Consider the following 27,125-nt stretch of genomic DNA (forward strand, 5'->3'; position numbering starts at 1 on the left):
TTATAAATTTGTCCTACATCTTATTTCCCTTTGGGCCCCTAGAGAGTCCATCTACATTATTTATTGAAAAAAAAAAAAAACAAACCTACACATTTGAATGCCAAAATGATTGCAATAAAAGAACAGATTTGGATAAAGACGTTCCAGGCAAGAGATTAAACAGTCAGATTTTGATTATTTATGCATCACTCATGTGACAGTTTTATTTTGGACATGGTTTTTATCATATTCAGATGAATTCTATACCTTTGGCGCTGGAGGACAAAGTAAATTCACACTATGCACACTGAACACCTTTGAGGGAGTAAGAGAGTTGGAAAAGGCCATTCTTTTCACGTTTATTGGATCTTCAGAGAGCCCTCCATAGATATATGTGGAGCTACTTACGTAACATGCCATGGTTATAGACAATTCTATGTTTCTACAAGACAAACACTTAAGGAATTACCTGTTAATGTGAAATTTGTTTTTAAAAATGAGGCAACTTTATTAAAGAAGTGGCAGCTTTTATATTCTGCATTTGAAAATTTAGCCCATGTTTAATCTAGAGCAAATCTTTTCATATTTTTTGACAACTGTTTGACAATTGTTTAATCAGCAACTATAGTTTGACAATTGTTTAATCAGCAACTATAGTGATTTAAGTAGTTTCTTTTACTTTGAAAGATTCCTCTTGAGTAGAAGAAAAAAATAATCAATGATCATTCAAGCTTTGATAAACAAATCATAATTACGAACAAGCAACTCAGAATTTGTCCCCCTAAAACATTTCTTCTCTGGCTCCTTTGATGTCATTAGACTTCTCACAAAATAAGCAAGTGCCCTTGATTTCAAACAATTTTATTTAAAGGTGTAAGAAAAACACGGCTTCAGGCTCCCAAATTCTAAGTATCAGACATCAGTGAATTAAAAGAAGAAAGAATCAATAAAATTGCAGATATATGATGTGTAGAATACTGGAGGACACTTTGTTTTTTTTTGGCTTGTCTGGAATCCATTTCCCTTTTTCCATTAGAACATCAACCTTCTTTTTAAGATCATCCTTAATTGTATAATAATATTTTGGGAGGCATCTGGAATTTGAATCTTGAATAAATGTCATGGTTACATGGGGGTGTTTGGAGGTACACTCCTCACAAGAGCAGCAGTGTGTGGTCCATACTGTCATTGTGCTGTGAATTCTGTGCAGCAACTCAGAGCTCTCTTGGTTTCTACCCTTTTTTTTTTCATGTAAAGGTCTTCAGGCTCCTATTGATTTTGAGCCTGAGATATATTTTGAATAAATGTTCATCTTTACCATACTTTTTATGGCCTATAATAAAAAAAAAACAAAAATAAAACCAAAAACTGACACAACTGTAAATCCATATTAAATAGTAAATCATAGCCATTTGTTGACCAATTAACATTTTCTTGTTATTGTAGTACTGTATTTGTCTAAATTTATGTTAAAGAAGCCAATCAACTTCATTAAACATATGCCCTTTCTTATCAAAATAAATTATTTCTCTTAGCTCAAGAGTTATATATCACTTTGCCGTTTTTATAGGGCTTTCATGTACTTTATATTATTTGGTGCTCACGGCGATCCTAGGAGATGGGCAGAAATAAATTTGTTAGCATCTAATGCAGAAGAGGAAAGTAAGGTTCAAAGGGGTTAAGTAAGATGTCTAAAGTCACATGATGAGCTCATTTCAGAACTTGTGTTAAACCTAGGTCTTCTCTCTTCAGAATTTACATTAACTGTAGTACTTCTGTGATAATAACCAGTAACTACAGTCACTACTCTGTTTGTCAGAATACTTCCTTATATTGTTCATCATTTTTATCTATTTAAAATGAATCTCAGATGAGTGAATCACAAAACGTTAATTGTGAAAGGAATTTTAGAGGGCTTTTTCCACCCTCTACTACCATCATGTAAAAGTATATTCTTTGACATCCCTCCTTTGACTGCTTCTAGAGTCAAAGAGCACATTCCTTAACTTGGGAAAATATTATGTCGAAATTCTATTTTATATGGATAAAGTACTTAGAGTTTGGGAGTAAGAAAAAATGCAGAGTGTACTATATTAAGTAGTGGATTGTGGAGGAGCCACAAAAATTATCTCACCTCACTTCAACCCCAAGAATCAGCATCAAAAGTTAAGAAAAGGAAAAAAAACAAATTAAATGAGAAAGTTTGATTTTCTCTGTTCTCTGCAGATATGTGCCCACATTTCCTGTCTTTCCCTACCTCTGGCCACTGTCAGAGGTCTTACTCTGCAAAATAATACACACTGTTTCAGAGGGAGCTATGCCGATGTTTTATAACAATGAAAACTTATTTCACAGTATCTTACTACTGGTTAACACTATTGAATTGTACTCGAAATCTTCTAGAGATATAATTAAGCCTAAAGTTTTGTTGGGGAAGTGAGTGACAGTGGTGGGCATTGTTATTTTGTGTAAGATAATGGGTAAAGCTTCTCTAGGAAGGTGATACTTGAGCAAAGACCTGAAGGAAATGAAGCAGCAGGCCATGTGGAAGAGCAGCACTAGCAGAGGAAAGAGTGGGGACCAAATCTCTGAGTGGAGAGCTTGCTTGGCTTTTATGTATAGGCTCGGCACAAACAACTCCAACATAGTTGTCAGAACCCGTTCATTGGTCATTAACTTGGAGCTCTATTTTACCTGCTGGATGCTGGCAAATGATTCAGGTACGTTTTTGTTGCTTATTTATTTTCTTAAAAGTCCATGGGGATTTCTTCCATTTCATGGCCAATGACTGGATCCAAGCCATGACAAAATTTTCACCAGTCTAAAATATCCCTCTTTGATAAATTTTTCTCTGTTCTATATTGGATGATCAATGTCTTAGCTATACAGCCCTGCATGAGTGGTCAACACAGAATCGTGAGCACCATGCAAGTGTTTTTCAGTAGCCCTTGCCTGGCACCTGGCTTCTCAATGTCTGTTTTCTTCCCAGAATAAGCAACTGCCGATATGGAGGTGCTTGTTTTTTCTAGCATCTCTTAGCTCACTGACAATATTCTACACTAGACGTAATATTGTTAAGATGATGAAGCATCTGGGAAGCATGTCCTTGAAAAGTGGTCTAAGGAACTTGGAAACTTGTCTTGGAAAACAGAACTCTAAGGCAAAACAGAACTCTAAGGGACTCTTTGAATTCCTTTAAAATATTTTAAGGATCAAGGCAGTAATGCCAGAAGCATAATTCCTCGTCCAGGGAAGGCAGGCCTTAATAATCTTAGTAGCACTCTGAGTGCCCAGCCAAGTTTTAGATGGATAGATAGGTGAATGGATCTACACCATTAACATACTGCAGAACTTTCTAACAAGCAGAACTTTCCAATAATACAATGGTCTACTTCTTAATTGAGTGACTTCTTCCATAATAGAAAGGTTCATGAAGAGGTTGGATGACTATTATAATAGAAATAAGAGGTAGACATTTCTGCACTGGGGGCACAGTTGGACTAGTTACTAGCTATAGGTTCTTGGAAAGCAGTGGTCCCTGGCAACACTCATGGGGCACAAAGCCAAACTTTAGAGATACATTTTGACTTGTTACCGTAGCATAAGCTCTTCTATCCTAACTAACACATAGTCTTTGGTTTTAGTTTTGGATAGGAATTTAATATCCCATGTGGCCTAAGATAAGTTAATTAACTTTTCTGGCCTTGATTTGCTTATTATAATAATTGAGGGCTTAAATAAAATAATTCCCAAAGTTGCATTTACTCAAAAATGACATAACATGATTCTGTGAATCAAGGAAATTCTCTGGGGAAGTGGTGGTATTAGCCCTCACAAATGTGCAGGTGTAGCTATTTGGGTCAATAACCTATCACCAAATATGGGCAGAGGATTGTTTTTCTAGAAGATGTCTTTGGAGATTTCAGTTAGAAATGACATCATGTCACAACATTTTTTGAGAGAGTCAATACCCAGAACTATCTTGAAATGTTACAAAATCTTACTATTGTACCCAGGGTAATTAACATGGAAAATTTCCTTTATCTATGGGAGGAGAATGATAAATACCAATTATTGATTTTTTTCTATTGCAGGTACTCCACAAACATTATCACACCAAGTACCCTACCCTCCTATGTATCTACCTATGTATGTATGTATGTATGTATGTATGTATCTATCTATCTATCTGTATAATCCCAGGAGTTGATGATATTATTTTTCCAACTAAACAGTTTCTCCCAGTTTCTGAAGAAACTGAGGCTTTCAGAAAATAAAATACCTTCCCAACCAATTAGCAGTGCTAGGATCTAATTCCAGGTTTGTCTGAGTCCAAATCCTAAATTCTTAATCTCTAAAATACTTCTGGGTAGTTTATATGGGGAAAACTTTGTAAGTACAGTACTGCAGATTTAGTCCCATCCTCTTTTATACATGGATAAATTAACCTCTTCTACCAAATTCACTCTGTGTCTTTCAATTTTGGTCACATATTGACTTTACCAAAATTATTTCTTTAATCTTTTTTAAAGTTCCTCTTCAGTTTCAAGAAGTTTCTCTGTAGGTTTTCTCTTTATTGCTCTTTTTTTTCACATTTGTCTTCCCACTCTATTACTTCATATATAATATACATATGTGATCGTCTCTTACTCTGTCTATAATTTTAAGTTTCCAGTTCCAAATAACAAGCAAAGCAGTACTAAATTATAAGTTGTGTGGGTTTCTATCACTGTGTGAAAGGCATGTTATTTTTACCTTTCACTACAAAAAATTAAGCAACACAGATTGAACTATTCCTAATCAAAACACTACCTGTTCTTTCATATCTATTTTTTGCATCTTTTCTGACACACTCTTGACATTCTTTTCCTAATGCCATTAACCTTGACTCTGTTCCCTACCTGCTCTATAAGAATGTACAGTACAGACTCTTGGCCAGCTAGAACATTCTCAGTATAAAATATCTGAATGAAAATAATTATTAAAATGTATAAAAGGTAATTCTTGCCGTAATGTAATATTAAGAATACAAATAGTTATCTCATTACTCAATAAATCTCAAATCACAATGGTAATAACGTCAAAATAATACCAAGAAAACAGTAAAATAAGATGGCAGACAAAAAAATACTTCATTTAATCTAACTTTGAAAGGTTTAAATCCCCTAAGGGCTCAATACTTTGCCTACAAGTCCTTACAAACTTTGATTAAGAGGAACTTTTCCTTGAAAAACAGCGATTTTATAGCATTTTGTTTGTAGTGTACATTGTGGTAATCTCTCCAACAGTTCTTCCACCTCATTTCCTTGTGTTGCTGCCAGTAAGCACAACTCTACAGAGGTGGCCCATCATTGTTTAACCCAATTAGAGTAATTTCATTTTTCTTGACATAGTGGATCCCATAGCAAATGGACTGGATCAACAATGAACATGTGACACAATTAAGGTCAATGAGACCTAAGGACAAGTTAACTGAAGAATTCTGGGGGAGACACTTCTCGTCCTTCTCAGAAAAAGAAAAAGTTTTCAGAGGCCAAAAATTTCTAATTTGGGATGCTGTGGACGTGAACACTAGAACAGTTCTAGCCATTCTGCCCCATGAGGGAAAGCCAGCCTCAGAATAAAGCTGATCCCACACAAAGCAAATAGAAACATACCAAGTCTGGAGCTTGTTCTGAGATGCATTTTCCACTTATGTGAGCCAATCAAGCCTATTTCTTGTTTAAATCAGTTTGGATTGGTTTTTGTATTACTTGAAACACACATAATGAGCCCTAATTGATATGTCAGTCCTTTTGTTTCTTAATTTACCTATTTTTCTAATAATGCACAAATATATCCATGTATTATTGTAATCAAATCTCAAGTCAGATAATTTAGATCATATCTCAATATCAGATACTTTAGAAAAAAGGAACTTACAGGGTTGTTTTAGGAAACTAATAATATTGAACTTTGGGAGTCAAAGAAACCTTGAGAGATTATGTGAAAGGTCTTTGAAATACATAAATCATACCAATAACAAAAGACAACTATTTCTCCTGAATTCTAATACATTGCAAAAGTGTTATCAAATCCTTGGTTCACTTGTATTATTTTTATTTATTGTTAATCCAAGCTCTCTTCATTAAGCCCCTAGTGACTGACTTGATATGTAAAACTCTCCAATGGCATTTTCTGCCTGATGCATCAAGCCAAACAATGCTGTGTAACTCTCAAGACCTTTCATGATCTGGGTTCCCTCTGTTCTCCCTACTCTACCTACATATGTCAGCACTTGCCCACTTGCACCTGCAGCTGCAGACTCTTCACAGCTTTGCTGCTCCTCTCCTCTCCCTCTACATATATTCCATCTTAGTTTTTGCATCTGTACTTTTTGGTCAGGCCCTTCCCCATCCCCTCCAAGAGTGGAACTCTTCTCTATACACAAGCTCTCCCACAGGATTTGGTTCTTTGGCCCTGATTATACTTTATTGTGTATTCACCTCTAACGCTTCAGTTTTCTCTGTGATTAGGTTGCCAGATCCTTGAGAGCAAGGGTTGAGATTTATTTCTATTATAACCCCCCTAAAGCTTCAAATACTGTGTAGCAGAGTAGATATTAAATGAGTATGTACTTGATTAATTAACCATATTTTTACTATTTGTCTTACAGACTCTGTTGCATGCATCTAGAAAAAGATTTTAAATGGCTGGACTGCCCTAGGGCTGCCAGATTTAATAAATAAAAATATAAAATGCCCAGTTAAATTTTAATTTCAAAGAAATAACAAACTGTTTTGTGTTTTAGTATAAGTATACCCAAAGCAATATTTGGGATAGAATTATACTGAAAAATGGCCTGTGTTTTAGTTTAAAAGTTACACTCTACTGGATGTCCTTTATTTCATCTGGCAATTCTAGATTGACCTGATCTAAAAAAAACAAAACTTTGTGCTTAATTTCTTAAATTAGAGCTAAATGCCACATTTATGAATTGCTTAACTTTATGTAGTCTTACTAATCAAGTCCTATAGTACATGAAGTTCTCTGCATTGTTTCATCTAGCAGTAACAACACATAGATTGAGTATCCATTATGTGAAGGTCACCATGTATCCTCCTGTACAGGGAGTCAAAGATGAAGAATGAAAGATTCATCTAAGATGAATAAGATCTTTCCCTCTACCCTCAAGTAATTCATAGCCTGGTGGAAGACACAGCCCATTTCAGTCCAGCCTCCACTTATGTGCAATCTGGATGTTAATCCATATGGCCAAAATCTTTTAGGTCTGGTTCAGCCCTCCTGGGCAAAGATTCAAGATGACACCATACACACAGGTGGTCAAAAATGAAGGATATTGGTTTTGAAGTACACATTAAATAGTTCCTGTCTCTGAAGTGTTATATAAACACTGTAATCCATTATCCTAAATGAAAACAATCATTCAAAAATCCTTTTGATCAGAGCATTTTACTCTGCTTTTGATATTAACTTAGTTTTTTTGATGGGAGATTTTTTTTTCTGGTTCTTGGATATTTAACATGCAGTTTTTTTAGCGCAAGCAATGGAAATGTATTGCATGACATTTTCCCCCTCTTAGCCATTAAGTTCTTCACGGGTGAATGCCATTCCAGCTACTTAACCTGAGTCACTTATTTAGGTGAACAATAGGATCCAATGATTTAGATTTTGAACCTTCTGCTGTGTGGCCTTAGTCTGCTGTAACTAATCTCTCCAGTGTTTTCTGGTCATAGGAGACATTTTCTTTGCATAGCACAAGATCATAATGGCAGTGCATATGTATGTGTGTGTAAAGTTTGACATTAGTTAAAAAATTTTAGCTACACTATATGTATAAGTTGTATGCCATATAAATTCAGTGATGTTTGTAATAACCAAAAATTTCAAATTCTAGAAATAACAGCATGTTTTTCATAATAGTATACTTGACTCTTCGTGTGTGTGTGTGTGTGTGTGTGTGTGTGTGTGTGTGTGTGTATGTAAAAGCATTTCTTAGACTTGTAACATATAATTCAAGGTTTTAAAACAATGTCACCTTAACATACAACATACAAATTTTCAGTTCTGGAATAAAGAGTACCATATTTTCCCTTTCTTTTCTAAACATAAGCTATTGATCTCAACCTACCAACCTGTTATTTTCTTGGAGATCATCTTCAGTTAAAATAAAAAGGCATATTACATAAAATTATGATTTCAATGTAGTTCAATTGGTTATTGGCATATTACATGAAGTTGCAAACGGAGTCACATTAAAAGGTAATGAGAATATTGGGAAAAGTTATATTAATTTGAATGATTTGTCAATTACCTAGATAGAAGGCTGTAGTTAGCATTATCATTATGCCAAGTCTCTGGAGTTATGAAATACTCATTTGAAGTATATATTTTAGGTTATCAAAACTTACCTTTGGTAGCTCTTCAATTTGATTGGCATCTAGGTAAAGTTCCTCTAATGTCCGTTCAAAGTTAAAGACCTCCTTTGGCACCTGCTGAAGGCTGCAGTGGGAGTAATCTAAAACTGAGATGATTTCTTCTTCACCTCGGAAACATCGGCACGGCACCAGACGGCCGATGATTTTCCGCTTGGTGGTCATCTCCAGGCACTGCACTAGAGAAAAACAGAAAAAAAACCAACTGCTTAACTACCTGCCTTTGGAAGGCATTCTTATAATATTTAAAGCTTAGAAATTTACTTATGTTGTATATTTTATAATTATATAATGCCTTAAAGAAGTTTACATAAGACATGCACATGCAATAGATCATTTAATCTTTAAATAGCTCTCCAAGCTATGTAAAGACATGTTCTTATTCCCATTTAACAAATAAAGAAATGGATTCAGAAAGGGTCAGAATCCCATAATCACACAGTTTTGGAATGGCAGAACTGGGCCAGAATACAATCCTGACTTAGCACAATGCTTACATTCACACTTGAAACGTAGAACTATATGTTTTTTTAAAAATTTTATACAAATTGCAGTGCAGAACATAAACCTCCAGAATTTGTTGGAGAAAATCACATTTCTCTCATTTCTGCAAAATAGTCAAGTTTTACCCATAAGGTTTATGATATCCTCTTTTTGACTCAAATTTATTCCATTAATCAATAATTATTTATTGGGCTTCCCTGGTGGCGCAGTGGTTGAGAGTCTGCCTGCTGATGCAGGGGACACGGGTTCATGTCCCGGTCCAGGAAGATCCCACATGCTGTGGGGCGGCTGGGCCCGTGAGCCATGGCTGCTGAGCCTGCGCGTCCTGAGCCTGTGCTCCGCAATGGGAGAGGCCACAACAGTGAGAGGCCCACGTACAGCAAAAAAATAATAAAAATAAAAATAAAAATAATAATTTATTATAACTAATATGCTCCAAGCATTGAACTAGGTACTGGGGATAGAGATGAACTGAACAAAGCTCCTATTGGAGCTACAGTTTTTCACTTCAGAATAAGAATCTGTCCCTACGAATCCTTTTATTTTAATGGGAGAGAACAATCATGGCAGAAATTTCTGACATCCTGGCATGTCTTTCTCTAGGTTAAAATGACCAAATGCCATGAAATCTTGCACAAAATTGATATCATGGCATCTATAACACTTTATTAAAGTTACTGTTTTTCATGTCATTCTTTCCCTAGACTGCAAGGCTATTGAGGGTAGTAACTGTGTTTTGTTCATTTTTACATTTGTATTGGTTCTTGACATATAGTAGATATTCAATAACAAATGTAAAATGAACAAATCAGTTCATGAATGAATAGATGGATACATTTGGGACTCTCTCCCCAACCACCAACAGATACTGATAATTTGCTTGAAAAATTTCTCATTCTAACTAAAATGTCACTATCTCTGTGAATGTCTTCCAGGATAAATGAATAGTGTCTTCCTCTGAGCTCCCAGGGCACTAATCACATTGCTTCCTAATTATGTGTACTATTTCCTTGTGTACTGGGTGAGTTCTTAAAGGAGAGGATCTTGTCTTATTCATCTTTGAATTCACAATAACAGTACACAGTTTGCCATCTGCAGACATAGTACTGAATGAGCATCAATTTGAAACTCGCATTTTATTCATTGATTTGTTTTTACTTATCAGCATAAACTTATTGCCGAAACAGAAAGTAGTGATAGTTCACAAAAATAATATAGCATTTTGTTTTGAAATGGCTTAGATTAAATCAAATTTGGAGGCAAATGAATACAATATGCTTGAGAGATGTTGAAAGTGCAGCCCAAAGCCATTTTTATTCCTCCTTTTACTTATGAAATTAATAAAATTATATTTTGGGACAGGTTCATGAGTCAGCTCTTATAGAAGGTTATAAGAACATGGTAATCTTTAGAAGGTTTAACTAAAAACATTAAAAAAGATGGTCTTTCCTCTCCATTACTTTCTATCTCTTGAACTCCTACACTTCTCATTTCTGGGAGCTTGAATCACAAGGTTTTGTAACTTTTATTTTACTCGACTTTCCTTGAAAGCCCTGATTGTAGGTTGATCTCTACATGGGATCTAGCACATATCAAGCAGCCAGTAAATGCATCTAGTAAATATATGACATATATTAGGTACCTAGTTCATATTTGTTGAGGTTATTGCAGTTGTAAAGGTAAGTGATGATGGCTCAGGCTATGATAGTGGCAGTGAGGATGGGGAGAAGTGATAGAATGGAAAGGTATTTAAGAAGCAGAATCCAAAGTGTGGGTAATGGATTAGATGAGAGGTGGAAGGGGTGCTGTGGAGAGAGGGAGAAGTCTTGAAAAATTCCCAGGTTTTTAATTTATCACTAGTAGCCACATTGACTACCCAGCTGTGATGCCGTCAAGCTGGCTCAAGGTGTGTATCCTGTCTGTCTCTATGACTCACAGGTGAGGAATCAATTGTTCATATTTTGTTTTTGCCCAGTTCCTTGCACTCACCCTTTTATGCTGAACTTTGTAGCTATTTCTTGATACCCATCTGTTGCTGCAATTGCAAATTTTTTATTATGAAGAGAAAAAAGAGAATATCCAGGCCTGGACCTGAACCATTTGGCCAGAGAATCCACTGTCCGCTAAGACTTTTGCAATTTAATTCACTTAGGACTGCTTTCCCTTTTGTTGATCAAAAATGTAGGCTCTTCTGGTCCTCTTTTCGGTCCCTTGTCTCATTCTTACAATGTGCTGAGCTTTCCCCCTGACCCAACTTCTCTTTCCTTCAATCCCACTAAACTCTGAAATTGTGCCTTATGTCATGATCAATAACTTCATTGATCCTCTCCACTGAAGTCTTCCTCCCCTTCATAGTCTCAACTAAAACATGGTTCACTTATAGCCTTTAAAAGTGGAGCATGCTGATTTTCTCATACCTTAAACACACTTCAAGGTTGGAAAGTAGAATTGATATCCTCCCTTGCTCTCTAAAAATTATTAATCTTCTCTCATCCTAAAAAATGTCCTGCTCCTCTGATGGTCTCATTACCTGGTAGTAACATCTTTCTACTCTTTTTCATATCATTCATTACCACCTCTAGAACCCATTGATGACTTTGGTATCTGATTCATGGACTATCTCTCAATTGGAACTCCTTCCATTCCTGATTTATGCTCCCTACACATTATAGCTTTCAACTTTTTTTCCATCTTAAATTTCTAAGTAACTTGATTATAGTGCTACTCCATTAATTTTTCCCTTGCAGATATATAGGTAGTTTACATTTCTTCTAACAGAGTTTCAATAAACTTCTAACCAACCAAAATATATATAGCAATTTTGTTTTAAATTAATAGTACTTATTTTATTATAGCTATAAATATCACTGTAATTCAGTCACATTTTATTTCTTCTGCATCTTATTCTTTAAAAATTGCTTTTTTTTCTTTGTTTGGTTTGTCTATGTGTCTTTTTTTTTTTTAATTTTATTTATTTATTTATTTATCTATTTTTGACTGTGTTGGGTCTTCGTTTCTGTGCGAGGACTTTCTCTAGTTGCGGCGAATGGGGGCCACTCTTCATCACGGTGCGTGGGCCTCTCACTGTCGCGGGCTCTCTTGCAGAGCACAAGCTCCAGACGCGCAGGCTCAGTAGCTGTGGCTCACAGGCCTAGTTTCTCTGCGGCATGTGGGATCTTCCCAGAGCAGGGCTCGAACCTGTGTCCCCTGCATTTGCAGGCAGACTCTCAACCACTGCGCCACCAGAGAAGCCCTATGTGTCTTTCATTAATTCAATTTCCTATCTCCTCTTCTCTTGATATAGTGAAAAACGTGTAATCTGTCTTATTTCCCCCTGGAATAATCTTTTAGGAGCACTATATCTTCCTGCTTCAGTCTGGAGTGGTCACTTTACTTTTCTAGACCTGATATGTGTGTGTGTGTGTGTGTGTGTGTGTGTGTGAGATCCTGGAATTTCTCTTCACTGTCATTCTGTGAATTTTATATTTCCTTCCGTTTTATTCCTACTTCCTGAACCCCATGTCTTTTCTTTCTAGACTTATTGGACTATAACATCCAATGGTGAAATATAACATACAGTAACTTACTGAGAAAGAATCTACAGTAGGAACATTTTTGAGACCTCTGCATATACAAACATGATTTCATTTCACCCACAAACAATTGAAAGTTTGGCTGGATATATACTTCTAGGTCAGAAATAATTTTCTTTATAAATTAGAAGGCATTTTTAAAGTATTATTTTCTAGCTTTTAAGGTTGCTGTCAGGAAATCCAGCTCTATTACTATTCAAAATCCTGTTTTACGCCCACCTTCCCCTCTCCCAAAATATTTTAGAACTTTTATTCTTAGTCTTTTGAAATCTCATGACAATGTACTTTGATGTGTTTTTATCCATTGTACTGGGTACTAAATGGGCCCTTTCACGTTGGAAGCATTTATTGTTAAATTGTGTTAAATTTTCTGTTATTATTTAATTGATGATTTCCTCCTCCTCTTCATTGTTTCTATTTTCTTTTCCTGTAATCCTGATTAGTTGAATGTAGGAAATGTCTGGTAATTTAATTATTTTTTCTCTTGTAATTTCCATGTCTTTGTTTTTTTATTTTATTTTCTGGAAGATTTTCTCAACTTCATCTTCTAAATACATCTCCTGTATTATCTTTTATTAGATAACATATTTTTATTGTCCAAAAATTAGTTGTTGCTTCCTAAATGCATGTTCCTTTTTAGCAGTATCATGATTGTATTTCAGGGCGCTATATCATTTCATTTCTCTAAGAAGATATTAGCTATAGACTTTTTTTTTTGCCTTTTCCCCCTGCTCCTTGCATTTTTTTCTGAGTTCCATTTTCTGTTTGTTTCGTTTCATCTTTATTTTTCATGATAGGGGTCTTCCACAAATATCTGGTGATCCCTGGCTGTCCTTCAATATTGAAGAGTGACTCTCTAAAGAACTAATTGGAAGCTTTGTATGCATAATAGGTATCACTGCAGGACGATTGGCAGCAAGCCAAAGAATATTCTGGTCTTCAGCCTGAGGCATAGCTATGAAACAGGAGGGAAGGAGGCAGGGCACAACCTTTAAAAGAATGACATAGCCATAGTACATGATGAAAACTAGTGAGAACCAACTAGGTACAAGATGGCGGAAGATTCAACTTCCAGTGGACCTTGAGCATAATTACTCACACATTGTAATACATTAGCATGCTAAATGACACTCCCACAGGTGCCATGACAGTTTCAAGGCTGACCATAAAAGGCCAAAAAGTGGGTGGTAGCCGAATTCCTGGAAATCTCTGCCCATTCCCCAAAATAATTGGAATAATCCTCCCACTCATTAGCCTCTGAAATATGCAGCCCATAAAAACTAACCATGCCATATTTCGAGGCCTCTTGCCTCTTGCCTTCCAAGAGTGCTCACACTCTGTCTGTGGAGTGTGTTTCTGTCTAAATAAATCTGATTCTTACCTATCACTTCGTCTCTGAATTCTTTGGTGATGAAGAAAGACCTTAAATTCACTGGGAAGAGCTATGCAGTTTTGTAAATAAGGATTTAAGTCGATTTTTCTATTTTCAGTACTAAATCTCCTCAGTTCTTTGTCTGGTACCTGTTGTCTCCAAGACTCTAAGGAGGACTATGAAGCAAATCAATTTCTACATCCCTTTGTGGGTGCTTTATAATGTAACTGACAATGTACTTTTTATATACGTGAATATAAACTACATCTTCTTTCCCTGTCTTCTTAAAATTTGTTGAAATCTCTTATCTCCTAGTGTCTTCTTTTCAATTTTCTCTCTCCTTGTGAGTATATGCATTTTAAAATTTCTTTTAGTTTAGTGCAATTTTGGTTGTAAGTATAGGTCAATAAGGAAGGTGGGAGATTAACTTCCATGTTTAAAAGAAAGTTTTCCTTTAAGCCCTTTCATACTTTTAATCCCTTCTTACTTGACCTATTAGGAGCATTGGACAGAGAATTATATTTTTCTTTCAGAAACTCTCTTCCTTTGGCTCCCCTGACTTCACAATCTTCTGACATTTATCCTTCCACTTTGGTTCCTCAATTTCAATCTTTTAAGAAGATCCATCTTCTCTACCAAATATTGACATTTATAGTATTAGAGAGTTATTCCCTGGCTAGGCTTGTTGCCCTTCTAATTGTACACTCTCTCCCTTTCAATCTTTATAGTCTCACTCACCTTTCCCAACTCTTTTCATTTAACTTTGATGAGTGATAGCTATAAATCTTTTCAAATTTCTACTCAAATTTATTTCCCTCATCAATTCCACTTTGTGTTTTATGAGCATCTCAAACATAACATGTTAAAAATTGAAGTGATGCTCTTCAAAGGTATGGAGTCCATCATCGTAGTCAAGACCTTGGACACTGAAGCCAACTCACTGGCTGTGTGACTCTCAGCACATATTTAACCTCTATCAATTTAGTCATCTCTAAGATAACAGAGTACATACCAAGCTCATAGAATTGTGTCTTCAAGTTTTAAGCATTCACTAAGTGTTGGCAATTACTGTTCTGCCCAAACATCCTCCTCCTCCTCCTGTGCTCTCAGTCTCAGTGAATGGCAATACAGTTCACCTAGTTTCTCAAGATGGAAAGCTTGGCAATGTTCTTGACTCCTCTCATGCCCTCACTTCCCACATCCAACAATCACCAAGTCCTAATCCTTCAATAGCCTAAACATATCCTGATTCAGGTCTGTTTTTATTAATTTCAACTGCCTAACAACATAGTTCAAACTATTTTCTCTTGCATATGTACCTGTCTCTCTATTGTTCTCCCATCACAGTGAACCTGGGGTGACCTTTAAAAACACAAACATTATTATGTCACCTTCTTGTTTCAAATACTTCAATGATTCCTCTCTGCCCTCCAGACAGTCTCAAGTCTTTATTGCGGCTTAAAATAATGGTACTCTGGCCTGACTGCTGTCTTCCACACTCACACCCAGCTCTCTGTGCAGCCTGGCCAGGTACCACGCTTATTTTTTTCTTTGCTCTTCTTATTCATGGCTTCTTTTGCATTTCTAGGACTACATGATCTTTCTTCTACTAGGGCCTTCAGAAATAGGGCTGCCTTTGCACAGGGTACATTTCCTTGCTCTTTAAAAAAAAATAGATTAGAAGGGAAAGTAGCCTCTCTTTATTTAATATGTTCCAACTCTGTATGTCCTCATCTCTATATGTTTCAATTATATGCTGCCATACCCTTTGATCACATTTTAATTACATATTCAAATCAATCTTGTTCACTAGATTGAAACTTCTGTGAGGACAGGGACCATGTCTAGCCTTTAAACACTGTATATTTTCAGTAACTTTAGTATCTAGTTCAGAGTAGATACTTTAAAAACATTAACTGTATTAATAAATGAATATGGTAAGTAAAGATGATTATAATGACTTTTATTTGTACAGTCCTTGCAAAATTTCAAAACAATTTACAATTTATCACCTTTTTTTCTTGATGAATAAGCATTCATATATTATTTTCTGTATTTCACTAATAAACTAATTAAGGTTTAGTGAGTCTGTAATGTGCATAAGGTCACACACAGAGTGATTAGTAGAATTGAGGTTAGATCTCATTTTTCTTGACCCCAAAGTTATCATTTTTTCCCATTAGCAGACCCTGCATTACATTTACAGTGATACACATAGATCAGCATATGAGAATTTATCAAACATGAGTTTACTAGTTGTTCTATACCAAACACACACACACACACACACACACACACACACACTCACACACTTGATAGTTATTTACACATAGACTACTTCATAGGTGCAAACAGAATGATGGGGTAGCAGTGAGGGAAATAACATTGTTCTTTTATCTGGTGATAAGAGTTTAAACATCTTTTTGCATGTCAAAAGTATGAAAATACAGTAGGGTAGAATAAGTAGAGCATAACATACAAGAAAGCACATAAATGTTACATACATAATATATAGAAGCAACTTTTGCTTTTTCCTGAAACATGACCATTTCCCAGTATACCGTAGAAGCATGTGGCTTCACATCTAGTGTATGGACTTTGACTCAGAAGCAACCAGACTTCCTGTTTTACTACTATCCTTAGCAAACACCCAAAAGAGGAATTCTTAGATTTTCAGTTTTTCAAAGGGTTTTAAAAAGGCAAGAGGAAAACAAGTTTTCATCTCTTCCTGTTAAAATCCTTCCAATAAATTCCTTAAGTCAAAGATAAGAGTATTATCTTTTTTGGATTCTCACTGCATGGATTCTCTTCTCTCTTGAATCATATATATATATATATATATATATATATATATATATATATATATATATATATATATCTGAATTGAATAGCTAAAGGAATTTTTCTTTTTCTATAGCCACAGCATACAGTCAACAGTCTCCCTTTCAACATTCTCCCTGAGTCAAATGTATTTAAGTAGCAGGGCTTGCTAACATGGCCTAACATAGGTGAAACAGCAAAAAGACTTATTTGCTACAGTCATCAGGTCCTTCTCTATTCATAATTTAAACCAAAGAGAATTTCAATCACTTGAGAATTATGCCTACAGTAGTTGACCCAAGCAATAAGAATATATGTATCAAAACACCTGATTTCCAGTACCACTGCATTCTCTAGGATTTTAGACCCATGTATGCCAATGTTACCCTTGCCTAATATTTCATCCCTGGAAAGTTAAAGGGATAAGGGAAAGTTCAATCTTTCCAAGATTTCTTGTGATAAATACTCTGGCTGTCCTCATTAGTTGGCACAGTCTTACATTTTTCAAATGACAAATGTTTCTAATTTATTCACTGAGAAACCCTTTGCTTCACTAAATGTGCCACAGGGATATGGAAACCTGCCAAACTCTCTCCATGTCCTACTTCAAGAAACATCTTTAAAACCATTACCTAATCTGAAGTAGTCTCTAAAACTCCCTTATCAAGACAACATACATGGTGATTCTTGGACTTCAAGTGGAGCATCTGAGGTTTGTTTGTTTTTTGATTGTTGAAATGTTCACATTTCAAAAATACTCATATTTCATGGGTTTGTTTTCATCTTATCATTACAATATCTGAAAGCCTGAAATTGTTATCCATAATTTGATTTGATATCATTACAAGGAAACCAGTTTGTCTTCACGAAGATCAATGGACTGTTATTAGGATAAACACATTAGTGGTCTTTAATGCTGATATTATCACATCAGCAATCAAAACAAGAAATCAAGAAGGAAAGCATGGTGTCTGGCACCAAGAAAAAGCTTTTCTAATAGTTCTAATTCTGCCTTTAGACAAGTGAGTTCTTTTAAGAATAGCAATGTTTCCATTCTCCTTCCTCACATATTTCCCAGGAATTTTCAACCACTGACTTCAGAAAGTCTCTTTCTATGAATGATTCCTAATATAAACCATCATCCCTGATTTAGTTTCTAACTGCTTGATGAGCCATCTATCTTTAAATAAAACTCAACTTGTCTAAAGGAGAACGTGAAAAATATTTACTAAGTTCCTACTCTGTACCAGACACTGTGCTTTCCCTCTTGATTTCTTGCTTTGATTAGTTGTGTTTTAATTCTCTTAATGCTGTACCTTGGAGTCATCTTTTACTACTCCTTTCTTTCCTTCTGTATTAGACATTCAATGTCTTCCCTTTCCTTTCCTTACCATTCAATCTAGTTCAGATCCATACTATCTCCTAGTAGTACTGCCCAAAGTAATACAGTACGAAAGTATACTATTTCCAGACATCTTTCCTTTACAATCATTTATGCAGCAAATATTTATTAAGTGTCTACAATGTGCTGGGTACCGGGTTATATGGTGGGAAAAAACAGTGGGTAAAAGAGCTACGTTCCCTGTTCTAATAAATTTCCTGGATAGTGAGGGAGATAAATATTGAACAAAAAATTAAGCAAATAAATTCATACTTGTACATTGTAATAATTGCTTTAAAAGAAAATATTAGAGTTTTATCCATTTTATATATTTACACATTAAGTATCTTGATTAATCCCCTAAAATGCATGTCCATTCCCCAGTTCTAAAAGCTTCACTGTGTCTACATTTTCAATAGCAGTATTTCCCAGTCCATGTCCCTGGGTCGTATCTCTTCTAAGAAGTAAGCACTGTGCATTAGCAAATTAAGGGCTCAGAGAGGTTTTGTGACAAAGAAATATGCTTATTTTTGTTCAAACTAGTGTTTTCTAAACCACTTAAAATTTAAAACATGTAAAATGTTATAGTTTATCACCATAATTAGGAATTAGTCTTCTGAATCATACATTTTAGGAAAGCCTGGTCTATAAGATTCTTTAGCTTGACAATCAAGCTCTCTATAATCTACTTTTCAGCTGTTTTATCTAGTACTTCCAAGTCTGTGCTCTACCTTAAACCACTCCCAATACTTAATGTCCCTGATCCACTTTATTCATCTATACAATCCTGCCAAACTATGGTAATACCATTACATCTTTATAAATCATGTTGAGTAATTTTATTTATTGGTTATTATAATTTGTTCGCAGGTATTAAAACATCACAGTAGCTGATGTTAAAGAAGCTTGTGTTTTGGAACTTCTGGGAATGACAAATAGAATTCTTTGTTTTACTCTTTAATTTATTTGAGTCCTTGTCTACTAGTCACAGTGTGCTCCAGTAGAAAAGAGATCCACAGAATCTGAGTTTGGATCACTTATTGAAGCTCAAATTCTTCTTTTTAAAGTCTTCTCTAACTGTTCCAGACTATAAATAATGCTGCTCTCCTTGTCTTCCTCCTCTTCCTTACTATTATTATTGTCATATTAACACTAATTACTCTAAAGAACATCAACATAAGGCTTATAGAATCAATCTGAAAAAAACCTCGAGAGAAGATTTGTACTGAGTAGTAGAATTTACGATCTTACTAAAAAATCTTTCCTGGGGCTTCCCTGGTGGCGCAGTGGTTGAGAGTCCACCTGCCAATGCAGGGGACATGGGTTCGTGCCCCGGTCCGGGAAGATCCCACATGCCGCGGAGCAGCTGGGCCCGTGAGCCATGGTCGCTGAGCCTGCGCGTCTGGAGCCTCTTCTCCACAACGGGAGAGGCCACAACAGTGAGAGGCCCGCGTACCAAAAAAAAAAAAAAAATCTTTCCTTATTTTTACATAGGTGAAAAACAATATTTTAATCTCTTGTCCTTCTTTCTCCACACATCCTCTCCTAGAATTTTTATCTACTGACTTACTTAAATATGCAAACATGACTGTAGAGGACAGTAGAAAGCAAACTTCAAGCTTAGCTTTAAAATGGCTCAAGTTCAGGAAAAAGTTCTAATTCTATAATAAAATGTTACAGCTATGTTTCTTGAAGAATTTTGCTTTTAGGCAAGTTGTGAACCTGAGCCATGAGCAGTATGAAGAAACAAATTTCTAAGTATTAGGGTACTCTCAAAGATCTAACTTTCAAAATGTGGTAACCTAAAGTAATGAGTCTCTGGAATAATATCTGAAGACTTGTTTATACAGAGGTACAGAATAAGAAAATAGAAGAGAAGTAGTCAGATATAGGCAATTTAATTAATAGTATCTCAGGTTTGTTTGGAACCTTAGTCTAATCACTTGTCTCATCCTTGAATAAATTACTCAGATGATGGTCTTATACCTTAATATCTCTTGACATATTTTTATTTTGAGATATAAGGTAATGATTTATGTTCTTAATGATGACTGAGTTATTATGAAAAAGATCAATTATTCAGCATGATTTATTGAGAAGTCAGAGATATGTATAGTACATTTAGAGGTAGTTTAATTAAATATTTTATTTAATAAAACTTGCAGTATATGATGGTTAATATTTAGTTCTGTAAAAATTTCACCTTATGTGAAACACTTTACTCCACACTTTATTCAAAAGATTTGAGTAGGAGTTTCAGTAGGAGCCAGTAAGAAAGCATTTTCCATGCAGTTGTCTCAGCTCAGGGATCCTTGCCTTTTGTGGTGTGACACAATGTCAATATGGTGCCCTTCACAAGACATGATGAAAGACCCATGTTTTCAATCTGATATAAACAATTTAGAGAAAACATTTTTAAATGGCATTTCATGCAGCTTTATATTCATTCTTCAATCATAAGTACAGATAACTTCTGATATTATCTCTGTTTATTAATATTTTAATTAATTCTGATGATGATGGTACTTGTGCTTTCAGGATAGTTAGAGCAAATGTTGCAATTTTGAAACTGAACTAAATAAACTGAACTAAATAAACTTCTGGAGATAATCTTTTAATCAATTAAGTTTCTTTGGGTATAAATCTAGGCAATTACTTTATAATTGGAAAGATTTTAAGAGATTCATGAAAGATAAACGCCTGCTTGAGGTCACACTCGGGCTGAAAGAAGAGTTAAAAATAAAAGAAAAATTAATTTAAAAAGCTTTCTGCAAGGAAGTTAAAGGCATGTGAGAATGCACTCATAGATTTAATAGTAGTTAAATGAAAAGTTCATGAAAGCTTAACATGGAAGAATCAGAGGCTCATTTTAAAATTGAAATATTTTGTTATGATTCTGAATGTTTTCATTGTTAGTCTCTCATATGAGATTAAAAGAATAATTTCAAACAAGAATTTAAAACATCCTGAGTATTTAAATACTTATCTTTATTAATTTTGTAAGTACTATATGTTATATATGGAATTTTTTGGTTTATATTCTTACTGAATTTAGGAGATGATGAAAGGCAACAGGATTTGAGAGAATTAAGAGAATAAAATCAGGAGCAAAAGTTTTGCAAAGAGAATTGGAAAAGGCCTAAAGAAGGCAGGTGGGCTCTTCGAATGAAAAGAGCATGCCGAACTAACAGGGTCCCGCTGGTAGAAGGAATGTACTTCAAAAAGACCACATGTTACCAGAATAATCATTTCTAAAATTCAAATCTGAACATGTGTAAAACTCTTCACAGGCTCTCTGCTACCTCATCATGAATCCTGCACTCGCAAGCCAGATGTATAATCCTCTGCCAAGACTTCAGTCTCCCCGTGGACCACACTCACACCTTACCTTCCAGGCCTTCTTGCCTTTGCATTTCCTGTTCTCATGAACCATCTTGCTTGCTCATCTCTCCTGAGTTACTCTTCCTTATCCTTTTCAATGAATTCAAGGATTACCCTTGTAGGAAAATGTGCCTCTACTCTCCCTGTTACAAGTGAATTGTGTCCTCCCCAAATTCATGTGCTGAAGTTCTAACCTTTAGTACCTCAGAATGTGACTTTATTTGAAAATAGGGTTGCTGCAGGTGTAATTAGTTAAAATGAGGTCCTACCATTGTAGGGTAGGGCGCTACTCCAGTATGACTAGTATTCTTAGAAAAAGAATGCATGTGAAGAGAAAGACACACATAGAGGGAAAATGGAGAGAGACATGGAGAAGATGGCCATTTGTAAGCCCAGGAGAGAGTCCTGGAACTGATCCTTCTCACAGTTCTCAGAAGGAACAAACACGTTGATTTAGTACTCCTAGTCTACAGCATTATGAGACAATGATTCCTGTTGGGTGAGCCACCTAGTTTGTGGTCTTTGTTACAGCAGCCTTAGCAAACTAATACAACCCCCTCTGCAGCTTCCAAGCAAAAGTTAGGTGGCTCTTCTACAGCATCTATAGAACCCGGGACCCAATCTGGCACAGACTTATTCAAATTGTTTCCTTGTGAATCTCTTGAGGGAGCATTAATTAGACCATGAACACTCTTTTTTTCTGTTTGTTCTCTTAGTCTAAGGCAGACAGGCATTGTGAAACTCTCTTTTGTACAGATTAATGAAAAAAGGGAGCAATGGAAATTTTGTTTGGCCTTAGATTCACCAACCTGTTGAAGAAGATTTAAAACTGCAATTTCAGATGCAAGTAAAATTGTACAACAAAAGTATAAAGTTAGATATTCTAAAGAACAACATGTGTGATATCACAGAATGAACAAAATGTATAGGTAACCCCTTTCATTCTCAGAAATAAACATCCTGGAAAATAAGTGACTCTCAATGTCTTTAATCAGCACACTTAGGGAATATAATAAACTACTTGAACCTAAAAATTTAACACAAAGAGTTAAATAAAGATTTCAGAAGTATCTTGAAAAATTGATATGATGGTTCTCACATGGAAACGATGGGCATATCTTGTTTAGAAGAAGTGGTTCTAACAGACAAAAGAGAGCACTCTATGTCAATATGGATCTATTAAATGGATAGTGGAAGGAAATTGAAGAACATTTGGGAGAGGATAAAAATAGAAATTATATTACCTTAGAAAATACACTATTAACCTCCAGATCATGTGAAATATATATGAATGATGCTTTTCTAATGAACATTATCACATTGGCATGAAGAGAAAAAATAGGAGCAATGAGAGAAGAGCTCTTTAGACATTTTGGACACATAATTCTGCTCAATCAAAATTTTGCTATTTAAAATTCATTTGTTATTTTCTTCAGAACATAAAAGCAGTGTCTATTTATTATGAAGAATTTGGAAAATATAGAAAAGTATAATAGGAAAATAAAATTTGCCATACTTCTATCATCCAGAAATAAAGCACTATTAACACAGTGGAGTATTTTCTATCATTCATTTAAGGTTGCACACTGAATACACACATACAGACACACACACATATACAACACACACATATATTACTAAGATTAAACATAATGTTTTGTGTCATACTTTTCTACTTAGCATTATACTGTAAACATTTTCTCATATCATTAAACATTCCTTAAAATATACTTTTTGAAGACTATGAAATATTGTTGTGAATATGTCTACCAATTTATTTGACCAATCTTCTTCTTATCCTAGAAATTTATATAGCTTACTATTTTCCCAAATTATAACAAATGCCTTGATAAAACAACCTCAAATATAAGTTCTTATGCATTTACTAGGTGAAAAGAATTTGAATTTTTATTCTTCTTGATAAATATTGAAAAATTGTTCAATTATTTGTACCAACTGATATTGCCCGGAGTATTATATATGAATATCCATTTCCTTGCACCAGTGCCAGCAGATGTTATCAGTTTATTTTCAATCTTTGTCAGTTTGATAGTGTTTAATTTGAGGTGTTTCTAATCTCTTCCTTTATTTGTTCCTCCTTTAATTTATGCTTATAAAATCAGTTTGCTGAATGCACTTGACTCAATGGATTATAAATAGGAAACACTTTATTTTTTATCAGTCACTGCCTTTAAACATCATCTTTGGGAACTCTCTTCTCGCCTCCTGGACAAGAACTTTTGTCAATCCCATACTTTTTTAAATTTTCAGTTAAAGGAACAATCTCACTTAGATAATTGTATAGTTCCAATACAGTGTGTGAATAATCCAAATTTGGAAGTTTTCTATTGGCCATGGTTTTTGAGCAGGTGTGTCCATTATAAGAGAACCAAGTAAATGATTATATAAAGGGTACATCTTTATATGTGAAAGGTTAATAGAATTTAATCTCTCACTTGGTTGTGTGTTTTAGGTTGTGTGTTTACAGTACCATGAATAAATGGGGAAAATATTTCTAAGATTTTGTTCTCCATTGTCACTAATGGACTCTTTCAAATGGAAATGCCTCTTGATAGCACTTCTGCTGACTGACCTTGAAATCTAAATATTCTAAGTCTTAAATCAAGAATATTTATTTTTCTTACTGACACAGGATGTCACAGACCAAATAATTATTTTACTAATATAAATTTAATGTTTTACTTTGTTTATAAACCCAGTTAGAGCTCAATCTGCCTCTAGCAATTATAGTGAGATTAGCATATGAATGCTGTCAGAACAAATCTTTCTAATTCACATTTTCTAGATATACATAGAACAAAACAAGATACAGAAATGAGCACCAATGGAGACAAAATGCACCTGGTTTCGCATTAAGTAGCAACAACTGTCTCCTTAGACTGGCTCTGAACCAAGGGCTATATCTAATCTGAAGCAGAAAAGTAATGTAATTTCATCATTCTCCTGGACCATCTGCTTAGTTCTTAAGGATGGTAGAAAACGGTTCATTAAAAGGGTTTATATGCATTGCGCTAGTGTATTTGTATGTGTGCATTGGAGTTGAGAGCATGCTGTGTCAAAGTAGGGGAAAAATTGAACACTTTGAGATGAGTGAATATACCAGATAATTAGAGGAAACTTTTTAGCTTTTTAGATTAAGCATTTAATTTATATTGTAAAAATGTGTTTTCCATAATAAAGGGAATATACATATTTAGAATAATTTTTTTTTCTGCCCCCCTCAGAGTTATCAGGAGTACTGGTGGTCTGTTTTGCAAAGATTATAATAGATGTAATTGGGTAGAGTATAGAAGCTAAAGGGAATTTTATCAGATTTTTAAAAAACATTTTTCACTGAGAAATAGGGTAAATATTTAGTCATACAACCAAGATATCAAAGAGGCAAAAGATTTTTTTTCTTGTTAAAAGTTTATACTTCAGGTGAGTCTCTCAGATTGTTTTCCCCAGTGAATTTCTCCCCTGTACAGATTCTCTTATTTACTACTATTCTCACTGTTCTTTAAAGTGACAACAATGTTTAACACATGCTCCCATTATTTTCTCCCCCAAATATGACCTTAAGGTATTGCCATCTTTGAGTTAATAGGGCAACACTCATCCAGTCTCCTAAGCTACACCTTTGGAACCGTCCTCCACTCTATATTTTCTGTCATTATACATTTTCAATAACACAGATGAGTCAGAGCTTTCATATGCACCCCTCGGCCCCCACCCCACCCTGTAATCATTGTTGGAATGTTAGATCCTTTTGCTTTTACTTCCTCTGGCTTCTTAAATAGCTTTCTAGTTGGTTTCCACATAGCCTATCCTGTGAATGCCGTCAACTTCTTCCACCCGGCATACATCCAAAATGCCTCTGCATTCTGCCATGCTTTCACAAAAGCATTTCTCTGCCAGTAATGATCTTCACTCTTTTTTTAACTTGGAGAGATCTTATGCATCCTGAATACAGCTCAAATGACACTCCTTCTGCAAATCTTTTCCATCTTCCTCAGCGTGTAAGTTATATCCCTTCTTTTGCCCTTTGACTTTCTAGCATTTATTCTGGTAAATTGTCAAAGCTCATTCTGTGGATTATCATGACCCTAACTTGCTCATCTGTGACCAAGACAGACAATTCCAGAATTATTTACTTTAAAAGTATCCATTCTTAGCCAGCTGAGGATTCAAATTTCTTTTCTAAATTTCAAAAGAAAGTCAAAGCACTTTCATGTTTTACTATACATTACATATGGGTGACATCTGAATGATGTATCGTCTTCCTTATGAAATGTCTTCTACAGTCACATTTGTGTTCTAAATAACAACTTGGTAGGTTATAATAAACATAACCAGATGCCAACTCTGTTTTCTTTCACAATAAATTTTTTTTTCCTTTAGTAAATCTATGGCTCAGAAATGCTAGTCTGCTTCTAGTACGAAATAATATGTATCAACTTTTAAAAATTATTTGTTAGTTATAGATTACAATTATGCTCTTTAAACAATAATAAAATTATTGACAACGTTGAAAGCACTAATATATTTTCAATCACGAAGATTTAAGATAATGAAGGTCTATCTATGGCATATCTCTGTGAAATAATAGTCACCCTATTTTCCTGCTTTAATCTGAAAATGACTGATCATGCCAGTGCAGAATTTCATAAACATTATTAAATAAATGGGTCTCATAACCCCAAATTGTTCACAGCAATTGCTGAGATATCTCACAATATTTATACACATACACATAAATATATACACACACATATATAAATATCTTCTAATGCCATATAATCTGAAGACACTAAACATACCCAAAATAAAATGTATAATACAAAATTATTTTACTCATAAAAATATTTTTCCTCTAAAATTACTATGGTTTGGAAATCTTTTCATTGGAAATATTTTACCAGTTGATTATATATAACTTATACAAAGCAGCATGGTTATAAGTATACTATATCAAGATATCAAGAAACCTGTATCATAATCCTAATTTTGATACAAACCTATAAGTGTTTTAAACTATTTGATGGTTAGTTTTTCATAGGCAAATAATAATTTTAGACTGAAATAGCTCAGATCTTTACCAAAAGTAATACCTTATGATTCGAATTATTTCACATATTTAGCGCTGCTTTATTCAACTTGGAATATATGAGGATTTTAGGCAGTTTTCCTTCTGAGTTTTTGGTTTTGTTTCTGAGTTTTTATGTTACATAATTTGCATAAACACACACATACACAAATATAGTTCTGTTCTTGTTCTTTCAAAATTATGTTCAAATCTTCATCACTTTTTAAATTTTAGCATCACTGTCTGAATAATTCTTGTTGGCTTAAACAAATAAATGTTCATCTTGAAATGTCCTGAGGGTTCTAAATGGGGAAAAGATCTGATCAGATCTGCATTTGTATCTTACTCCTCACTGAAGAATAGTTGGAAGAAGGCTCAGAAACCAATCAGGAGGTTCTTGAGGAAGTTGTGGCCAGCAAGGAGGTAGAGATGTGAGAAGTAAACACAGTAAAATATTTAGTAAATAAATAAATTAAAGTTACAATCAGCAAGACTGGTGATAGGCTAGTCATGGTTGGTAAGTCTCCATTAGCTTGTTTCTATACTGAATACCTTTGGAGGCTGGTAGAATTTG

The 27,125-nt window shown here is 34.8% G+C and overlaps 1 protein-coding gene across 1 annotated transcript in view; it reads right to left on the reverse strand.

Annotated features, from left to right (window-relative positions):
• Positions 1–27,125, reverse strand: part of LRRC7 (leucine rich repeat containing 7) — a 507,812-nt gene that overhangs the window by 297,787 nt on the left and 182,900 nt on the right. Inside the window, exon 3 of the mRNA XM_060142541.1 lies at positions 8,391–8,593. Coding sequence (XP_059998524.1) covers positions 8,391–8,593 — 203 coding nt within the window. The remainder of the gene's footprint in view (positions 1–8,390; positions 8,594–27,125) is intronic.

The sequence above is a fragment of the Lagenorhynchus albirostris genome, chromosome 2, assembly GCF_949774975.1.
Source record: "Lagenorhynchus albirostris chromosome 2, mLagAlb1.1, whole genome shotgun sequence".
NCBI lineage: Eukaryota > Metazoa > Chordata > Mammalia > Artiodactyla > Delphinidae > Lagenorhynchus > Lagenorhynchus albirostris.